At 41.9% G+C, this 16,372-nt stretch overlaps 1 protein-coding gene across 3 annotated transcripts in view; it reads left to right on the top strand.

Moving 5' to 3' along the window:
* Nucleotides 1-16,242, top strand: part of LOC107268555 (cyclic AMP-dependent transcription factor ATF-6 beta) — a 25,995-nt gene extending 9,753 nt beyond the window's left edge. The window contains exons 1-3 of one of the 3 annotated variants that reach the window (XM_025086005.1): nucleotides 12,633-12,660; nucleotides 15,430-15,989; nucleotides 16,057-16,242. In XM_025086005.1, the coding sequence (XP_024941773.1) occupies nucleotides 15,591-15,989; nucleotides 16,057-16,215 (558 nt within the window). In that variant the 5' untranslated portion in view covers nucleotides 12,633-12,660; nucleotides 15,430-15,590 and the 3' untranslated portion in view covers nucleotides 16,216-16,242. Of the gene's footprint in view, nucleotides 1-12,632; nucleotides 12,661-15,106; nucleotides 15,990-16,056 lie in introns of those variants that run through there. The other 2 variants (XM_025086013.1, XM_025086008.1) reach the window with 2 other exon arrangements.
* The last annotated feature ends 130 nt before the right edge of the window (nucleotides 16,243-16,372 follow it).

The raw sequence follows: 16,372 nt of genomic DNA, 5'->3' as shown, positions 1-16,372 counted from the left end.
AATCAATCGAGAAATATCACGATTCTTGCGGACATTCCTGGGAGAAACGCACGCCGCATGGACCAACTAGCTAACGGTCATCGAATCCTGTATGAATGAAGTTCACCATGAGTCTACGAAATGCACACCAATGAAACTACATCTACGTAAAAAGCCGGAAAGAAAATGGCAAGGATGGTTCAACATTCGTCCACCACCGGACAAACCCTACGAGATACAGCTGAAACTCGCCAGAGAAGAGATGACGAGACAAGGCAAAACACGGGCCAGAAGGTTCAACGAAAAACACAAACTTATTAAATACGAGGTAGGAGACACTGTTCTAGCTCGAGCATGCAACGTCTCAAGACCCTTGGAAAAGAAAATCGCTAAGTTTATGTCACTCTACGAGGGCCCTTATATCATTAAAAAGAAAGCGGGTCCAGTATCATACATCCTGGAGCACCCCACCACCAAAACGGAGAGCGGAATATTTCACACCCAAGATTTGAGACCTTATCAAAGGGAAGGGGAAGAAAAACCACCCCACCAAAAAGAGCCAAAACCGGAATAAAAGGAGCCCACAAAGCACCGAAGAGCTCATTTCAGAAGCATCAAGCAATGGAGCAAGTAAAAGCAAGAAGCACCGAAGACATTGACGATTTTGGCTGCAAAGCCAAAATCGTACGGTTCCTGAGCCCGCGATTATTCTATGTAGTGCTCGAAAAGCACTGGCCACTATATGGCCACATCAACACTCTATTAAAAAGTTGTAACGAACAACTTACCTCATGGGTAAGAGGCGTCCACTGCGCGGTGAAATACCTAGGATACCGGTACAGGGGCATCATACAAGATCTGGAAGAAGCTACAGCCAAGATCGGCCTCCTGGACCACGGGCACGTGATCAAGATCCCAGTGGACTACCTACACCTTCTAACGAAGGAGGCCGCATCAATCCCTGCGCTAATCATAAAATGTGGGATGGATCGCATCAGCCCGCGGACTACTCCGGCCTGGAGTCAGGAAGCACTACAGTGGACGGAACAACAAATACGCGAGCATCAGGAAGTAATACTAGGAGCGACGCGCCATCTTCCAGAAATTCGGTTCTGTTGGCTGACACTCCGCCTAGGCACGATCAGGAATGAGCCCCTCAACCATCAGTTAGTAAGGGAAAGATTTGCCCGTTTCTCTTATTCCGATCGGAGACCGGATCAAGCAGACGAAGGATATGAGTCGGAGAACACCGAAAAACAGCAGATAGACAATTAGAAACGAAACATTGGCACGTCGGACTAGGCTGATACAAAAACAAACACCAGCGAGCGATGAAGAGGATATCAACTGTCAAACACCTAGGGAATCAACAAACAAAGGATTAAAATTCAAAGACCCAGAAGTAACACCTCAAACGGTTGCAAAAACGTATACCGAAGAGGTATATAAACTGAGCTGACATGAGCAAATTCTCAGTACTCTAAAGATGGATTGCGCTACGCAGACCGAGACTTTTGAGAACACCAGAACCGTGGCAACGCAGACGGGTGGACTCGTGAGTATTGAAAGTACTCAACTAAGGGAGCAATCAAGGCACGGAGGAACGCCTGGACTCCACTAAACGGTAATGGTCGACGAGGAAGAGCGAGCCAGACAGAACTGGCGAAAAGAAGCTGGCAGCAAATGACGGACCCAGTACCGATTCCGCAAGAAATTCCGGTCATCACCCTTGACGCCGCATCACCACCAAAATCCCTCGACGAGGAGATTGAGGCAACGTTGCGGGTGCTCAAGAAACCGAGGATAATAAGAGAGGAGATACTTCTAGACGGACCACGCTTCACCCGGTAAAAGCCGCAGCCAGAGGGAAGAAGAACTGTGAAGTCGGCCTCCAACATCATGCCAATAGAAGACCCGACAGTAAGGCGCCACTCACGCACCAAGATGACGACGGGAACCCGAACAGTGGCGGCAAGAAGAGCGCTAGAGAAGGAAGAGGAAAAAAAGAAGAGACAAGAAAGGGCAAATGAAGAGGCAGTCTGGACTTTCATGGACCAGACTTATCGAAACTTCGATCCCTTCGTAGTGCCATGGCCGCCTGGCCTGTAAATAGAAGGAAACAATCGTCTCTCTCCACAACAGTCCAATTGTTTGCGAGGGCGATGTAACGTTCCGACCTTATACCCCCCTATCCTTTATCCTTTTTCCTTCCCAATTATCATTCTCGATGATGGATACGGCAAGAGCCCCACATAAGAGTGCATAGCGCACTGTGGATGTGCATAACAGTATCTGAGAGAACTCCTCAAATCCTAGAATTCCTCAAGAATCCTATCGACCTCTCACAGCGACGCCGATAAAGGAAAGAGAATATAGGACCTTTAATTCTCTAATATTGCATAATTCCCTTGAATCTAGTCACAGTGACAGTCCTGAGGATATAATATTAGAAATTATTACCTTTAACATTCCTAGAATCCGAAATACAGTCGACAGACTAAAATCAAAACAAACAAGTGCCCAGACGCTATAAGCGGGCACGCGCCGAATACAATAGAAATAACAGTAAGCCGGTACTTGAAGAAACCGGTAATCCAATTAGTCAAATCAAATAATCAAATCAAATGATAAATCGAAATATTAAATCCAAAAAGCGACGTTAACACCTCGGCTGGATAAAAATCGTTATCCCTACTAGTTTTAGCGTATTCCTACCGAGGATATAAGCAGCGGCTTCCTCGATAGGAATTCATTGGATTAATTCGTGTCTCTCTAGACGAATCAACTAAATACTTGTACACCACTAGACGACAGGAAGCAGTAGAAGCTATAAAAAGTTCAATTATTAAGAAACCTGCAGCAGCGCTCCAGAACTCACATCACCAAAAACCCTTCCGACGTAAAGATACAGCGAACGGGGATCATCGTGATCACCTGTGGGTCCCGAAGAATTATCGTCCTAACCTTCAACTGGACCACGGTCTTCGGACGCATTGTGCAATCTGCTGTATCGTGGTTTAAGCTACCTCTCTTCAAACCAAAAGGCTAGCAGAGATAATAAAGTAAACAAAAACACTTCTTGTCGCCTGTGGTATTACAGGCAAGCTAGAGACAATTATAAAGTGTGTGTATGTGTGTGAGAGAAAGACCAAAATAGAATATTAAGGATACCTAGTCTGTAAATTATAGGACAATATAGCATTATTTTATTATTTCAAAAACTCCAGTGTCTAAATTGTTTCTAAAGACGCCTGCCCAGTGTACAAACCCTACAAAAAGTCTCGTGATTCCTAACACTCAAAAATCACGAAACGTATCAATATATATTCTGTATTCTCTTCTTTTCTTCTTAATGCTCACTTGTTCTAGTGCAGAGCGTTCACAGCGACGCTTGTGATGAATCTTACAACTATAATCTATCTGACGTTTTCTCGACCCAAAAGTTCGGCTCTTTTCCATAAACGTTCGACCTCCTTTACTCTAGTCTCCATGGTGCAGCCCGTACAACGTTTGAGGAGGTTGGAGCGCTCACGCCGGTCAAATCAGTGTTAAATTTTAGTAATTATTTTTGTAAATTTATTGTATTATGTAATATTGGTCAGATAATACATAATGTAGTATGTAATATTCTTGTAAATTGATGACTCTGAATTTTTCTATGGGAATTTTTCTATTTGAATTTTTTCACTGCAATCAATTCATTCATAAAACTTCGTAAAAACGATAAAAAATATTGAGCACTGATTTGACCGGCGTGAAGCGATTCAACCTCCTTAATACGTTGTATTTAAAAAAAAAATCATAACGTCCAGGAGAAGAAAAAAAAAACTTCCGACGGCGAGTCTCGAACCACAGACCTCTGGCAATAAGAATTATAACACTGAAATACGTTTCTATTATATAATCTTTGATACATGTGATAAATCCTACAATTTTTCCATTATTAATTCTATTTAGAATGTTATTAATGTGACTTAGAACAAATGGCGTTCGTTTCTCGCACACAATTTGCGCGTGCGCGCTACAGTCTCTTTTAGTACAAATACCCGTTCGTAAAAACGATAAAAAATATTGAGCACTGATTTGACCGGCGTGAAGCGATTCAACCTCCTTAATACGTTGTATTTAAAAAAAAAATCATAACGTCCAGGAGAAGAAAAAAAAAACTTCCGACGGCGAGTCTCGAACCACAGACCTCTGGCAATAAGAATTATAACACTGAAATACGTTTCTATTATATAATCTTTGATACATGTGATAAATCCTACAATTTTTCCATTATTAATTCTATTTAGAATGTTATTAATGTGACTTAGAACAAATGGCGTTCGTTTCTCGCACACAATTTGCGCGTGCGCGCTACAGTCTCTTTTAGTACAAATACCCGCTCATAGGCAGCGCCACAAGATAGCTTGGGATTTTCGGGGCGCCATCTACCCGCCGGAATTGGAACTAAAATTTTACTATAGTATATGCTTGACATACCCCCACCACGTCCTTCGCACCTCTATACCTATCTACACTCAACGCTAGCACTAGCCTATCATGTTAATTGTATTTTAAAAATTTCCTATAACGTTTTCGCTACTCTTTTACATTACTGCTGCTTCCCGTAGTTGATTATGTTTTAATGGTCATTTAATAATTGATAAAAGTTTAGGTGATTCCTCATCGAGTACTACTTGGCGGGTCCGTGCCAGGAATTGCAAAGTACTTACTTTGAACGTACTAATAGTATCCTAAAACTATATGTTTGTTATTAAGCTTTAACCGTGATTATTTTTGACGAGTTATTATTAATATCCTCTATATAGAAAGTTGACATTGGTTTTGAGTTTGATGACTGACATAATGAACGCAAATTTATATCAAGAAATGCACGGACCCGCGATGTAGTACTCGATGAGGAATCACCTAAAGTTTTATAAATTATAAAATGACCATCAAATCATAATCAACTACGGGAAGCGGTAGTAATGTAAAAGAGCAGCGAAAACGTTATAGGAAATTTTGTGAGAAAATATATAGTTAATTCTTAATATTAAGAAATGAGTATCAAATTTTGATTTTTTCAAAATATCGTTACAACCAGCTCGAAGATCATGAAAAAAATCTATCAAAAATGTGCTGAGTAGAATTTTGTTTTGTGCAAGAGAAAAAACAGTTACAAATGCTTCACGATAAGTCTTTCTATTAAAAATTCTACAAATTGCACCCCTCCTACTTCAGTAAATATTTTTCGAAATGAATTAATTTTTTTTTCTATTAATTAGCATCCAATAAGATTACAATTAGCCTAAGTTTGAGCCTGATTGGACGACATTGTTGTTTGAGATAGTACACTTACAAATTTTGCCCCATGTATCACCTACTTTTTTCAGAACTTCAAAATGCAATTGGTTTCATCGAAATTCGATTCGATAGTTTTTTGGAGTTGTATTAAGGCAGCCAGTAAATATCACAATCAAAAGTCTCACTCGTTGTGCTTTAATTGTGTGAAAGGATAATGTGGGAGGTATGAAAAATATACGAATAACGTTTATAGAAATGAAAGATACTTTTATTGATACAGCAACCGCTCTCTACGAAAAGATTACTTTCACTGACTCGAGAGCACGTTTGCTCGTTACATAGGTACCGACGAAAGTCGGAAACACTCAAAGTGTGCATTGCGCAAATGCTGCATGCGCTCGTGTAATGGCAACTGTCCGTAAGGTGCTGCCGCCGTTGCATACATTATTCGCGCGTAAAACTTAAATTTTAACATTTAAATATCTCCACTAAAAAATTTGCGAAACTGAGAACACCGCCTTGGAGGAGCCCAACTTTGGAGGTTGATTTCACCCCCTATAACCGTTTTACCGCCGACAAAAGAAACACGTATCTCTTAGATTCTGATGTAGAATAACATGTTTCAAAATGAACGAAATCGGAAAACGACACTGAGGTACTTTCCTCGTAAGACATTTTTCCCTAATTGTGATAAATTTGCAATAAAGATTAAACTGGCAATGGGTCAAGGAGGTGTTGGGAGTTTCTTTAGAGTGTCTTCGGATTCTCTTCAAAAGGCAGATCTAAAATGGCAGATTGGAATTGCAAAAATTAGATATATCAATCAATATATTTTCCCAACGTAGAGTCGCCATAATAGATACACTATTCTAGAGTTTTAAAAGTTAGCGTCTAGTTTATAATCAGTGACCCAAGAAAAACCCTAAAAAACTATGTTTTAAGAAAATCGTATGTAAGAAACAAATGTATTTTTCAAAGAAGTAATCATAATTTGTTACGTTCAACTTCTTTAGTGCGTCGCCACCCGAGGAAAATCAATTGTGAACTTCCCCTCTGTATCAGTGAGTGCTCGTACGAACATTTCCAATTCCCAGTGGGTTTTTGCCAAGGGTAATGTGTGGTAAATTAATGGAAATAAATCATTGGCAATGCTAATTTTTGCTGCAGGTTTGTAGCACTTACGATACCTTTGGAAGTGATACTTAATGTCGAATTAACTGTCTTATGACTTTATATGGTGGCACTACTGAGCAGGAGGGGGTGGGATAGGGAAAGAGGGAAGACCCAAGGTGTATGGTATGTACACATAACTACACCCCATTGGATTCTTTTTTTTAAATGGCAGGTGGAAATGCAATTGCGCACATCTTACGGTAGTGTGGAACTCCTCCAAGTATGGCCATACCCACTAAAACCGCCTGCCCCACTCCAACCCATGACCCCAGAACCGCATCAGCGTTAATTCAGGGCCGTGGGCAAAGTATACCGTATTTCAGCTTTCCTTATCCTCGTTATGTTCTTTTTCTGACAATAAGTTGAGAGTGATGCATTCGCCACTTCCATTACGGGTTGTGGATATACAGCTTTTCTCTTTTGCGTTCCTCGATTTTCTTATTAGTATGAAGGGCCTTCTCAACGAACATTACCACAGCTTCCCAGTTTTCTCGAGACTGTAGCATTGCTGTCGTAATATTTTCTGGCGTCAGAGGCAAAGCGATCATTATCTCGAACTGTTTCATCCTGTTTGTCCGGCCAGTAATCGCCAAGTGGGAGGTATTCTTCCTGTTTCTCCGGTGTAGGTAACAGTTTAAGTGACCATGACCCGTTAGAAATTGGGTGAAGTAAAAATTTATTTCCCCATACGTCCTATTAATCCATGAGGTTACTCTTCTTATCAGTTGGACAGTTCATCTGCCCTCATCGCCTCTGTTCCAACGACCCTCTCAGTGTTGCAGGGTATGCTCACGTTCCTCAGCTCTGACAGACCAGTTGTCATGCTTCGCCCTCCTGTCGAATACCCGTTTCCTCTACTATCATCCCCGCCGCTTTGGTTACCGTGCGGTATTCACAGGCAACCCTAAGGGCACAATTTCGCTGAACTGACGCCATTCTCTTGCAATACTTTACTGTATGAAGTGCTTCTCTCCAATACTCCGCGCCATATAGCATGATGGAGTTGGCTACCCTCAATTATGATGAAACATGACGATACAACCGGCTGTATGCCTCTTGTATGATTGAGTTGGCTAGCACATCATGATCCTCCTCTTGTCATTTCTAGAGCCAGATATATTTGGCATAAGCCTCGACGATATCCCCATCGTGGTACATGCCTTGTCGACCGCTGTGTTACGCTGGGAGTCTTCTGAACCCAAGGAAAAACGCCAGGCCAAGTAGTCCATGCATGTAGCAATGCGCTAAATCAAGACCAAAGGCGGCCTGACGACCGAGATGTGGAAATAAAAAATCGCACAGTAAACACATTTTCGGAAGTGTAGCTTATTGCTGCACCTCCGACAATGACAGTCTCCAATTAGTATCCGAACGGATAAGGTGGTCTCATGGAGTAGACTCGGTATAGGAAATAGGAAAACCGAACGGTGCCTATACTTTACAGATCGACGAACGTCGAATTACTTGTACCTCTATCTATCTAACCTCTCGACCGAACTACTTCGTCTCCAAGATGTTATGGCACAACACTGTTTGTATTTAGGCCCGATAGGTGAGCTTGGAGTCAATTTTCATCCCAAGATATTTTTACACAGCTCGCAGCTTCAATCTGTTCACCTTACACCTCAGCTCTAAAGAGCACTCTAAATGTCTTTTGTCTCGTTATGACCACCATCTCGGACCTACTGGATTCCAGTTGAAGACCATGTTCATTTAGCCAGTAGTTCACTCGCCTCGTGACTTGGCCAACTTTGACACGCTTCTTTTTCGACTCTAGTCTTAATGGTTGCCGCGATATCGTCGATAACACCATTAATTTGGTTTCGTCCAGTAGCTCCATACTTAGAATGTCGTCGTATGTGATATTTTATAAGTCAGGATCGAGGGCAGACCCCTGTGTGACGCCAGCAGTAATCTTCCTCTCACATGTACCCTCTTTTGTGTTGTAAAGCAGCTTCCTGTTATCCAGATAGTCACCGATGACCCTCCTGATATAAGCCGGGACGTCGAATCGTTTTTCCATAGCGTTCATGATATCCGACCATCTCAGTGTAATGAAGGCGTTCTTAACTTCGACCCTGACTAGTATGTACAAGGCTTTGCTTAACCTACGACTTCCTTGCCACGCCCTATTAGCTTCCTGGACCAACTCTTGAATTGCTCCTACCGTAGACTTCTTTGTGCGGAAACCATGTGGCCTTTCTATTAGGCCTCCCGCTGCCTTTACTGCTGCTCGCAGTCGCATTTTTAGACGCTTCTCGTATACCTTTCCTGCGATGTCGAACATGCACAATGGCCGATACGACGATGCAGTGACGGGCGGCCCCTTGCTGTTGTCTAACAGAATTAACCGTTGGATCTTCCATCTTAAACTAAAGACACCTATCTGGAGGTAGGTGTTGTACATGTACAGAAGAACATACGGAAATTTTATTCGCTATGGCTTTCATCACCTTGCCTGGTACACCGTCAGGGTCTGGTGCCTTTCTATTTTTCAATAGCTTGATGGCTTAATGAAGTTTTTCCAAATTGAATAGCGGGATCTCCTCATATCATGGCATTTCTGCATGTTTTCTTGACGGGTGCACTGGAAAGAGCGCACTCACAATTTCTTCCATTGATTGTGGGTCTTTCGCACCCTTTAGCGCTTGTCTTCCGAACCTTCGCGTGACTGTCTGGTAGCCACGTTCCCATATATTTTCGTTGACTTCTTCGCAAAGGGCTTACCAGCAGTGGCGCTTACTGTTCTAGATAGCGTTAGCCAGTACCATCTCCGCGGCCTTATATTCGATATTTTCTAGCCCTACATCAACTCTCCTGCGAGTTCTCTGGGCTTTGCGTCGTAATCTCAGATACTTGCTCCTCAGTTCGGCTATTTCCTCAGTCTACCAGTACACTGGTTATCTGGGGCTCTGTACGAGCGCTTCGGCATGGATGCATTGCACCCTTTCACTATAAGCCGCATCGTATTGTAAACTGGTTTTTCAGCTACTTCCCCGGTAGTTACCCTTGTAGCCGCCTCTTCAATGAAGTGTTATCCCGCCACTGGAACTGCTCTATAAAAGATGTTCACTTCCAGCTTGGACACGTTCCAGCCTCTTGGATTCACTTGGTTGGGTTCAGAGCATAACCCCCATATACCGACCGTACTCGGAAACTGGCGTACTGAAGGTCGCTGGCCGTGTAGTCTTCCAACACCAGTCACTCAATGGACACTCTTTGAGAACTATCCAGAACTCACAACTAATTATCTTTTTCTTGAACTTGTCTCCTCGTATTGCTTGTCTCATTTCTCTTTATCGTTACTCAAGTAAGCCAAAAAAAATGAAGAGTTCCAGGAGTTCTGATGGGAGTTCTGGGTAGATCTCAAAGAGTTCTATCGATAATTTTTATGGCAAAAAGCTGAGAAATTAAAATTGAAAGAGTTCTGTGACTTCGAAGATTGTGCGTAACAAGTAGGGTAGATTCGAAAAAACACAAAAAATGAAGAGTTCCAGGAGTTCTGATGGGAGTTCTGGATATTTCTCAAAGAGCTCTACAACGCGAATACCTGGACTTTATTAATCCATCCAGTATTTCGGGAGTATCGGATTTTATACGATTAATTGATTTTTTGAAATACTCATTTCAAAAAATTGAACCCAGTACCCAAAACCTATAGGGAACTCTAGAACTCTTTGAGAACTAACCAGAAGACTGAAAAAATACGATTTTCTAAAAGATGGTGGGCTGACGCTGTCACGTGCCGTGCCTTTTTGAATTTGGATCTCGCACACACATATATACGAACGATGATGCAACAGAGAAACCACGCCATTTCGGAGATGCCGACTACAGCAATATGTGAGGAAGCCAGCTTCCGGTCTTATCACACCAAGAACGTGCCTAAACGTGTGAACTGAAAATCCCAGGATTCACGCGAGCGGGTAAAACCGCTGAATTAGTAAGATTTGCCCCTACCTGTCCACCTACTTTCAGCAGAAAGTAGGATGGATCGGGGAAGGCAAATCAGTCTCCAGATATACACCAGAGCGCATAGTTCGGTATAGATCACTGAAAATCAAGTAGTATCAAGTAGTCTATGCGACGGAAGCCGGCGACGTTAAAGGAGGCTTTTCATATAGCTCAAAGGTTTGCCGATAAAGGCGAACGTCGAAAACGCCGCAAAATAATTCCCAGTCGTGAAGGAATAGCTCCTCACAAATTGCATCGCGCGGCGGCTATTATTCTCACGGGAGTTCCGCGTACTGTTATCTATCGCCGTTTGTAAATCGATTAAGACGTATCGAGCCCTACGAGTTGCACGCGTAGCGTATTAGTCAATGTGAGTTTAGATATTAGTATTCTGATTTTTGCCACGAACAATACTGTCGTGTAGTTTAAGTGATTACTAAAGTGAAGGATCTCGAGTCGTGAGAAGAAGAATTCCGAATACCAAGGCAGCGTGGGCGTCTAACATTGCACGCCGAATGAACATATGAGAGTGAGTACGTAAGAGTGAGTGTGGGCACGGCATTATAAGATCTTTGTAAACCTAGCTGTAGGACCATCTGGCACTTTCTTTATTTCCATTTAATAACTAGCATATAAGGAAAATTGGGTTGTAACAATTTATTCGAATCATTTCATTGGGATTACTGCATGTTTGATTTAAATAGACCATACACCGATTCCTCCACCTAACGGCAATCCAAAGGACCGGGCCTGTATAGGACGGCAGTCAAGAACTTACCCAGAACAAAAATAAATATAAACTTCCACGCGTAGCGTGGGAGATTAACTTCGTTAGACGTGTAATAACGCCCGGCACGTCACGACGCATTGTTTCAAAGTTAATTTTCAAGCGGATAATGACCGGAACTATTGATAAAAAGTACAGAGAACTGTGGAACTATTGTTAATCTATTCAGAACTCCCAAAAGAATTACATTTTTTCGAGAATGATGGGCGCCGTGAAGTTAGCCTCTCATTTTTTTAAATCGCGATTTTCCACATTTAATCGACAGAACTATTTCAAAAACCATCAGGAACTCTAGAACTCTTTTGCGGACAGTCAGAACTCCAATTATTTTTTTGAAATGAGCATAATGATGGGCTAACTTCACAGAGGTTAAGAACCTATTTGGCGGACGATTGGTTTATCTTTGGATTCCGCGACAGGGGAACGTCATGGTAAGCGAGTCCACTTGACTTTTGTGAGCGACATAACTTTGTGCAAATCTTGGTATTTGTACAAGACACAATGGGGTTAGGCGCGATTGAAAAGTAAATGTGTATATATTTTTTTTTTATTGCTCTATGCCTAGATAGCTCCAGGTAGCTCACTCACCAATAAAACCCCTTTTTCCATTTCATCACGCCTTTATAATCGTTCCCCCTTGCTAGTAGTTCTGGTTCCCTCTTATTCCTTGCCCTCTCTCTTTTCAGGAGGGCCAATGACACGAATTGTGTTCAAACGCGAAATCGACCACGGTGGTTTCGCCTGTTTCCCTAGCGGCCCCGGGTCACAAAGTTCCCCGTGCACGCGGTGACCTTCATAGACACTAGGAGACGGGTCTCCTGTCGAGGTCGATCCGAGCCGGCTTTGGGATTATGCAGCCACAGAAACCTCATGGTTATTTGCGCACGCTAGGCTACGCCGCCGAGTGTCGACTACTTTCTTTCAAGGACACACGGTCTTTCCCTGACATGACAATCTTTCCGCTTCGGCCGTCCACCCGTCGTTCGTGCATCCGTAAGCCAGGCGGGCGCCAGTCAATTCTTTTTTTCACCGGGAACTGACGAGCCGGTATAAACTGGGAGTTGGGATGGAACAGGCCCAACTCCACCAAGAACGAGAGCTCTGACGGAACCTATCAGAAGAGGCGATAGCTTAACGGATCCTGTCGATTTTTGGGGACGCGTAAAATCGAGAAACGCAACCGTAGGTGCTGATCTTTGGGGTCGCGTAAAATCAGCAAACGCAACTGGATACACGAACGGGAGCGGACGGTTACGGAAATGCACGGCCGCTGAGGCTGCTAGGTTTGAGGTAGAGAGGGTCGGAGTAAGAGTCCGGCAAATAGTGCGAGCGACAGAGAGCGACGAACCGAGAACGTATCAGAACGAATCTTAATTGCCTATCGATATCCCTTCACCAATTAATAAATTGGGAATCCTCATCGGAGCTGGTGCAGCTAATCCGTGGAGGCCGATGACTGTATCCAAAGGACACTGGTGAGCACTGCCCTAAGGCACAGCACTACACCACCGTAACACTCCCAGGAATTCATAGAATTCCTGGATATCGCGAGAACTGTACGAATCGAGAACTTCCTATACCGTAGCGAAACACGGTAAGAAAAACTATCAACAGATAGCACGGGAGCACGAGCCAGCCCGTGGCACCTCGGTCGGTGCCCCGAGACAGACTGCTTTGACAATAGCCAAATTCGAGAACTAATCATTCTGATTGGTCGAGAGCCTTATAACCGATAACTCTTCTATCTCCTTCGAGTCGTCCCTTTAAACCAAATCGAGAGCGTTCCTTAGCGAATCGGTACATAATCTTTGGAGATCCTCCACGGCCGCTTCCCCAGGGCATCGGGCGACAGCTGGGCACCACATCCTTAACTCGGGCAGGAGGTTCCTCTCCTGCCCTTAACCATATCAAAACTTCCTCCGCCCGCTCTACAGCCCTTTGCCCATCTCCAGCGGGGCGCCGGTATCTCACCCGGGCTTCTGCCGGTCCGTGGAGACGTCTCCGTCGGGTACTCTCCTCTGCCGGGCAACTCGGTACGTCGAGACTATATCCCCATGGCAGATTCGAGCACCTCGACCTCAACTAAACAATGACAAAATCTTACGAGAGCCTTGACATAACTGTACGAATCAACCCGAGAGCGTAGCTTCTGAGCAGGGTGGCGACCCGAAGAGAACCAGAAATCGAGAACGTTATCTGTATCGGTAACCGGAGCCGCCTTGGGATCGTGATTCGAAAAATCACGTCACAACATTTACAAAGGCAGTTTCATACATCATGTGTGAACATAAGTATACAAAACAGCTACAAATTCAACGCTATGTTAGCGGAACCGTAACGCAAATATAAAACGCAACTATGATCGCAACTAAGAACGGAACTAAGAATGGAATTAAGAACGGAACTAATCGCAACTAAGAACGCCTGATATACTTATTCTATATTTTACAGTATTCGATTTGATTTTTTGTCCGTCAACCGGCAGGGTTCACTGTTTGGATTTTAGTTTCGATATTATTTTTGGATTGGAACTTGATAACGTTCTGTCGAATTATTTCGTGTCGTTTCGCCCGTAAGGAACTGTAACTTTGATTTTGCAACGCGTAGAGCGCGTACAGGTCCTTGACGGTCGATTAGCGTGTTGTGGTAAACGCGGATTAGCCGCGTTACGATTTTAATTTTGAATTCGTACGGTACGCGAAGTACCACGTAATACCTTTCGATGGTCCTTCTGATTTTTTTGATCTATTTGGTTTACTTGAATTACTATTTTTTTTTATAACCAATTCGGCATTGTACTAAATCGTCGGGCTTCGCGCTAGCGAGTTTTGCTTTAATAAACCGAACCTTTTAATATCAGATCGAAGTCTCCGGATTCTTTTATGTGTCGCGTGATCGTCTGACCTATCCGACCTATTGTTCCGAATCCCGGTGCCTCCGCGTAGCTAAGTTAGCCAACGAAGGCACGCGCAGACGAATCGTAGGAATTGATACGTGGTTTGTGTTTTGGAACCTGGCGCCCAACAATACTTTAAGTATTTCGAGTGTAGAATTTGTTAACTCCTGGGTTGCCTGGAACGCGTAGGAATTGCGTAAGTTGTGCGCCGGTCGGTCTTGCATTTTCCGGTGAGGTCGATCGCGTAAAATATACGTCACAGCATATAGATATAATTATTTTTTGCGTTCGTAATTGATAACAATCATACGTTCATGTAATATCGTTGACATAATGGCGCGTGAGCCTATTCTTGCAAGATCTCTTGCTTTGTACATGAATTCCAAAATGTTAAAAATGGAGTGAATATCATATAAAATCAATTTCCATAAGATCTGTGCAGGATCCTTTACAGGAAAAATTGTGAGAATTTAGATGAATCAGTAACATTTGTAAATTCACTTTCTGAAATCTTATTTAACCCATCGCATTGTAGTTTATGCTGTATGCATAATTTAACCTTTTGAAGCATACATTTTTCCTTACGAGTGATTTATTTGAAATTTGGTATTTGAGGATTTTTGAGGTGACTAATTGTGAATGCGAAGTCAAAATCCAGAAATTCCAAATGGCAAATCCAATACAGCAGATTAAAATGCAAAAAATAGCTTGATATGAAAATCGTCATTTCAAATTTTTTAATTTCGATTCCAGGTTGCTAATCAGCAACCCCAAAAACACCGAATACCGAATTTCATCCAAATCTAGTTACTTTATTACATTTTGATTCGCCATATTAGATCCGCTGTTTTGAATTCCTTATTTTTAATTTAGATTCGTAATCAGCGACCTTAAAAGTCTCTTCCTATCAATTTTTTATTTGTGTTTTACCTGATTAATTTGTCAAAATTACGTTTATTATGTAAATAATGTTTTTTACTTTTTGTTTATTTATAGAATTCATTGGATATTCACTGTTTATTTACAGTATCCGAACGTTAATAATTATTTTTTATTAGTAATTAATTTAACAAATACATATACATATGAAATCATTGTCTGTCATGCGTTAAAAAACATGTGAAAATCGTGAAAAACCGAATTGTAATAGATGATATACGGATATATCACTATGCTTCAAAGGGCTAATATCAAAAGGTTACAGTTTCTATTACTTTTATGATCAAAGTAGGCTTTTGAATGATGTGCATAAACTCAATACGCCATGCCAAGGAATTCAACTATTGTTATAAATATTCTTGTACCAATTCTTTTATTCTTGTATCAATTTGATTGGTATTATTTTTAGAACTACCACGCAAAACTATAGTTCTCAGCGTACAAGATTTCGCTGCTTTAACGCAGAAAGTGAAGCAAACTAATCCACAACAACCATTGAAAATAAAAGCACTACCTACGAAGAAATCTAACAAGGTGTCTAATCCAGTAAATAGTCATGGATCACGATCCATGAAAACAGAACAGTTGAATACAATTAAATACGCTTCACGAAGTCCAATGAAGATCGTCAATTCCATTTCAAATGTTCAAACGCAAACCAGACATACTCCAGTTAGTATAACGAATGCCTCAATTATGATGAAACATGACGATACAACCGGCTGTATGCCTCTTGTAGTGAGGAATGAAAACTCAACTTCCACACCGATGATGCTCCAGAATGAAAATCCGGAAGTAATGCATCTTATTGGCAGCCAAGAATGCAAAATTAAGGCACTTAAGAGGCAACAGCGAATGATAAAGAATCGAGAATCAGCTTGTTTATCGAGAAAAAAGAAAAAAGAATATATAGCATCATTAGAGAAACAAATATTCGATCTACGACATGAGAACAGACAACTGAAAGTGGTTTGTATTAATAAATTGTTTTGTATAATGCTACTTAATTTTAAATACATATCATTTTTTCCTATAGGAGAATACGGCGTTGAAACAAAAATTAAACGCTTTCGAAGAAATGACGAGAACAAGCAACAAATTCAATAACCTGAATCTTAACGTTAACAAAAAGAATACTGCTATATTGCTTGCCATGATTTTTATGGTGTCCCTTAATGTGGGTAGCTTGAGGTGAGTTCATTTATTTACCACCATTAATGAAATTGTGATGTTTAATAGTAGGCAAGATATTATAGTCGAGCACTGTTACTAAAGAGCACTTTACTAACAAGGAAGGAGAGAGAGAGAGAGAGAGAGAGAGAGAGAGAGAGAGAGAGAGAGAGAGAGAGAGA

This window comes from Cephus cinctus, unplaced genomic scaffold, assembly GCF_000341935.2.
Source record: "Cephus cinctus unplaced genomic scaffold, Ccin1 Ccin1_scaffold0055, whole genome shotgun sequence".
Taxonomy (NCBI): domain Eukaryota; kingdom Metazoa; phylum Arthropoda; class Insecta; order Hymenoptera; family Cephidae; genus Cephus; species Cephus cinctus.
The sequence above is the reverse complement of the archived record's forward strand: the minus strand, read 5'-3'. Positions and strand labels throughout refer to the sequence as shown.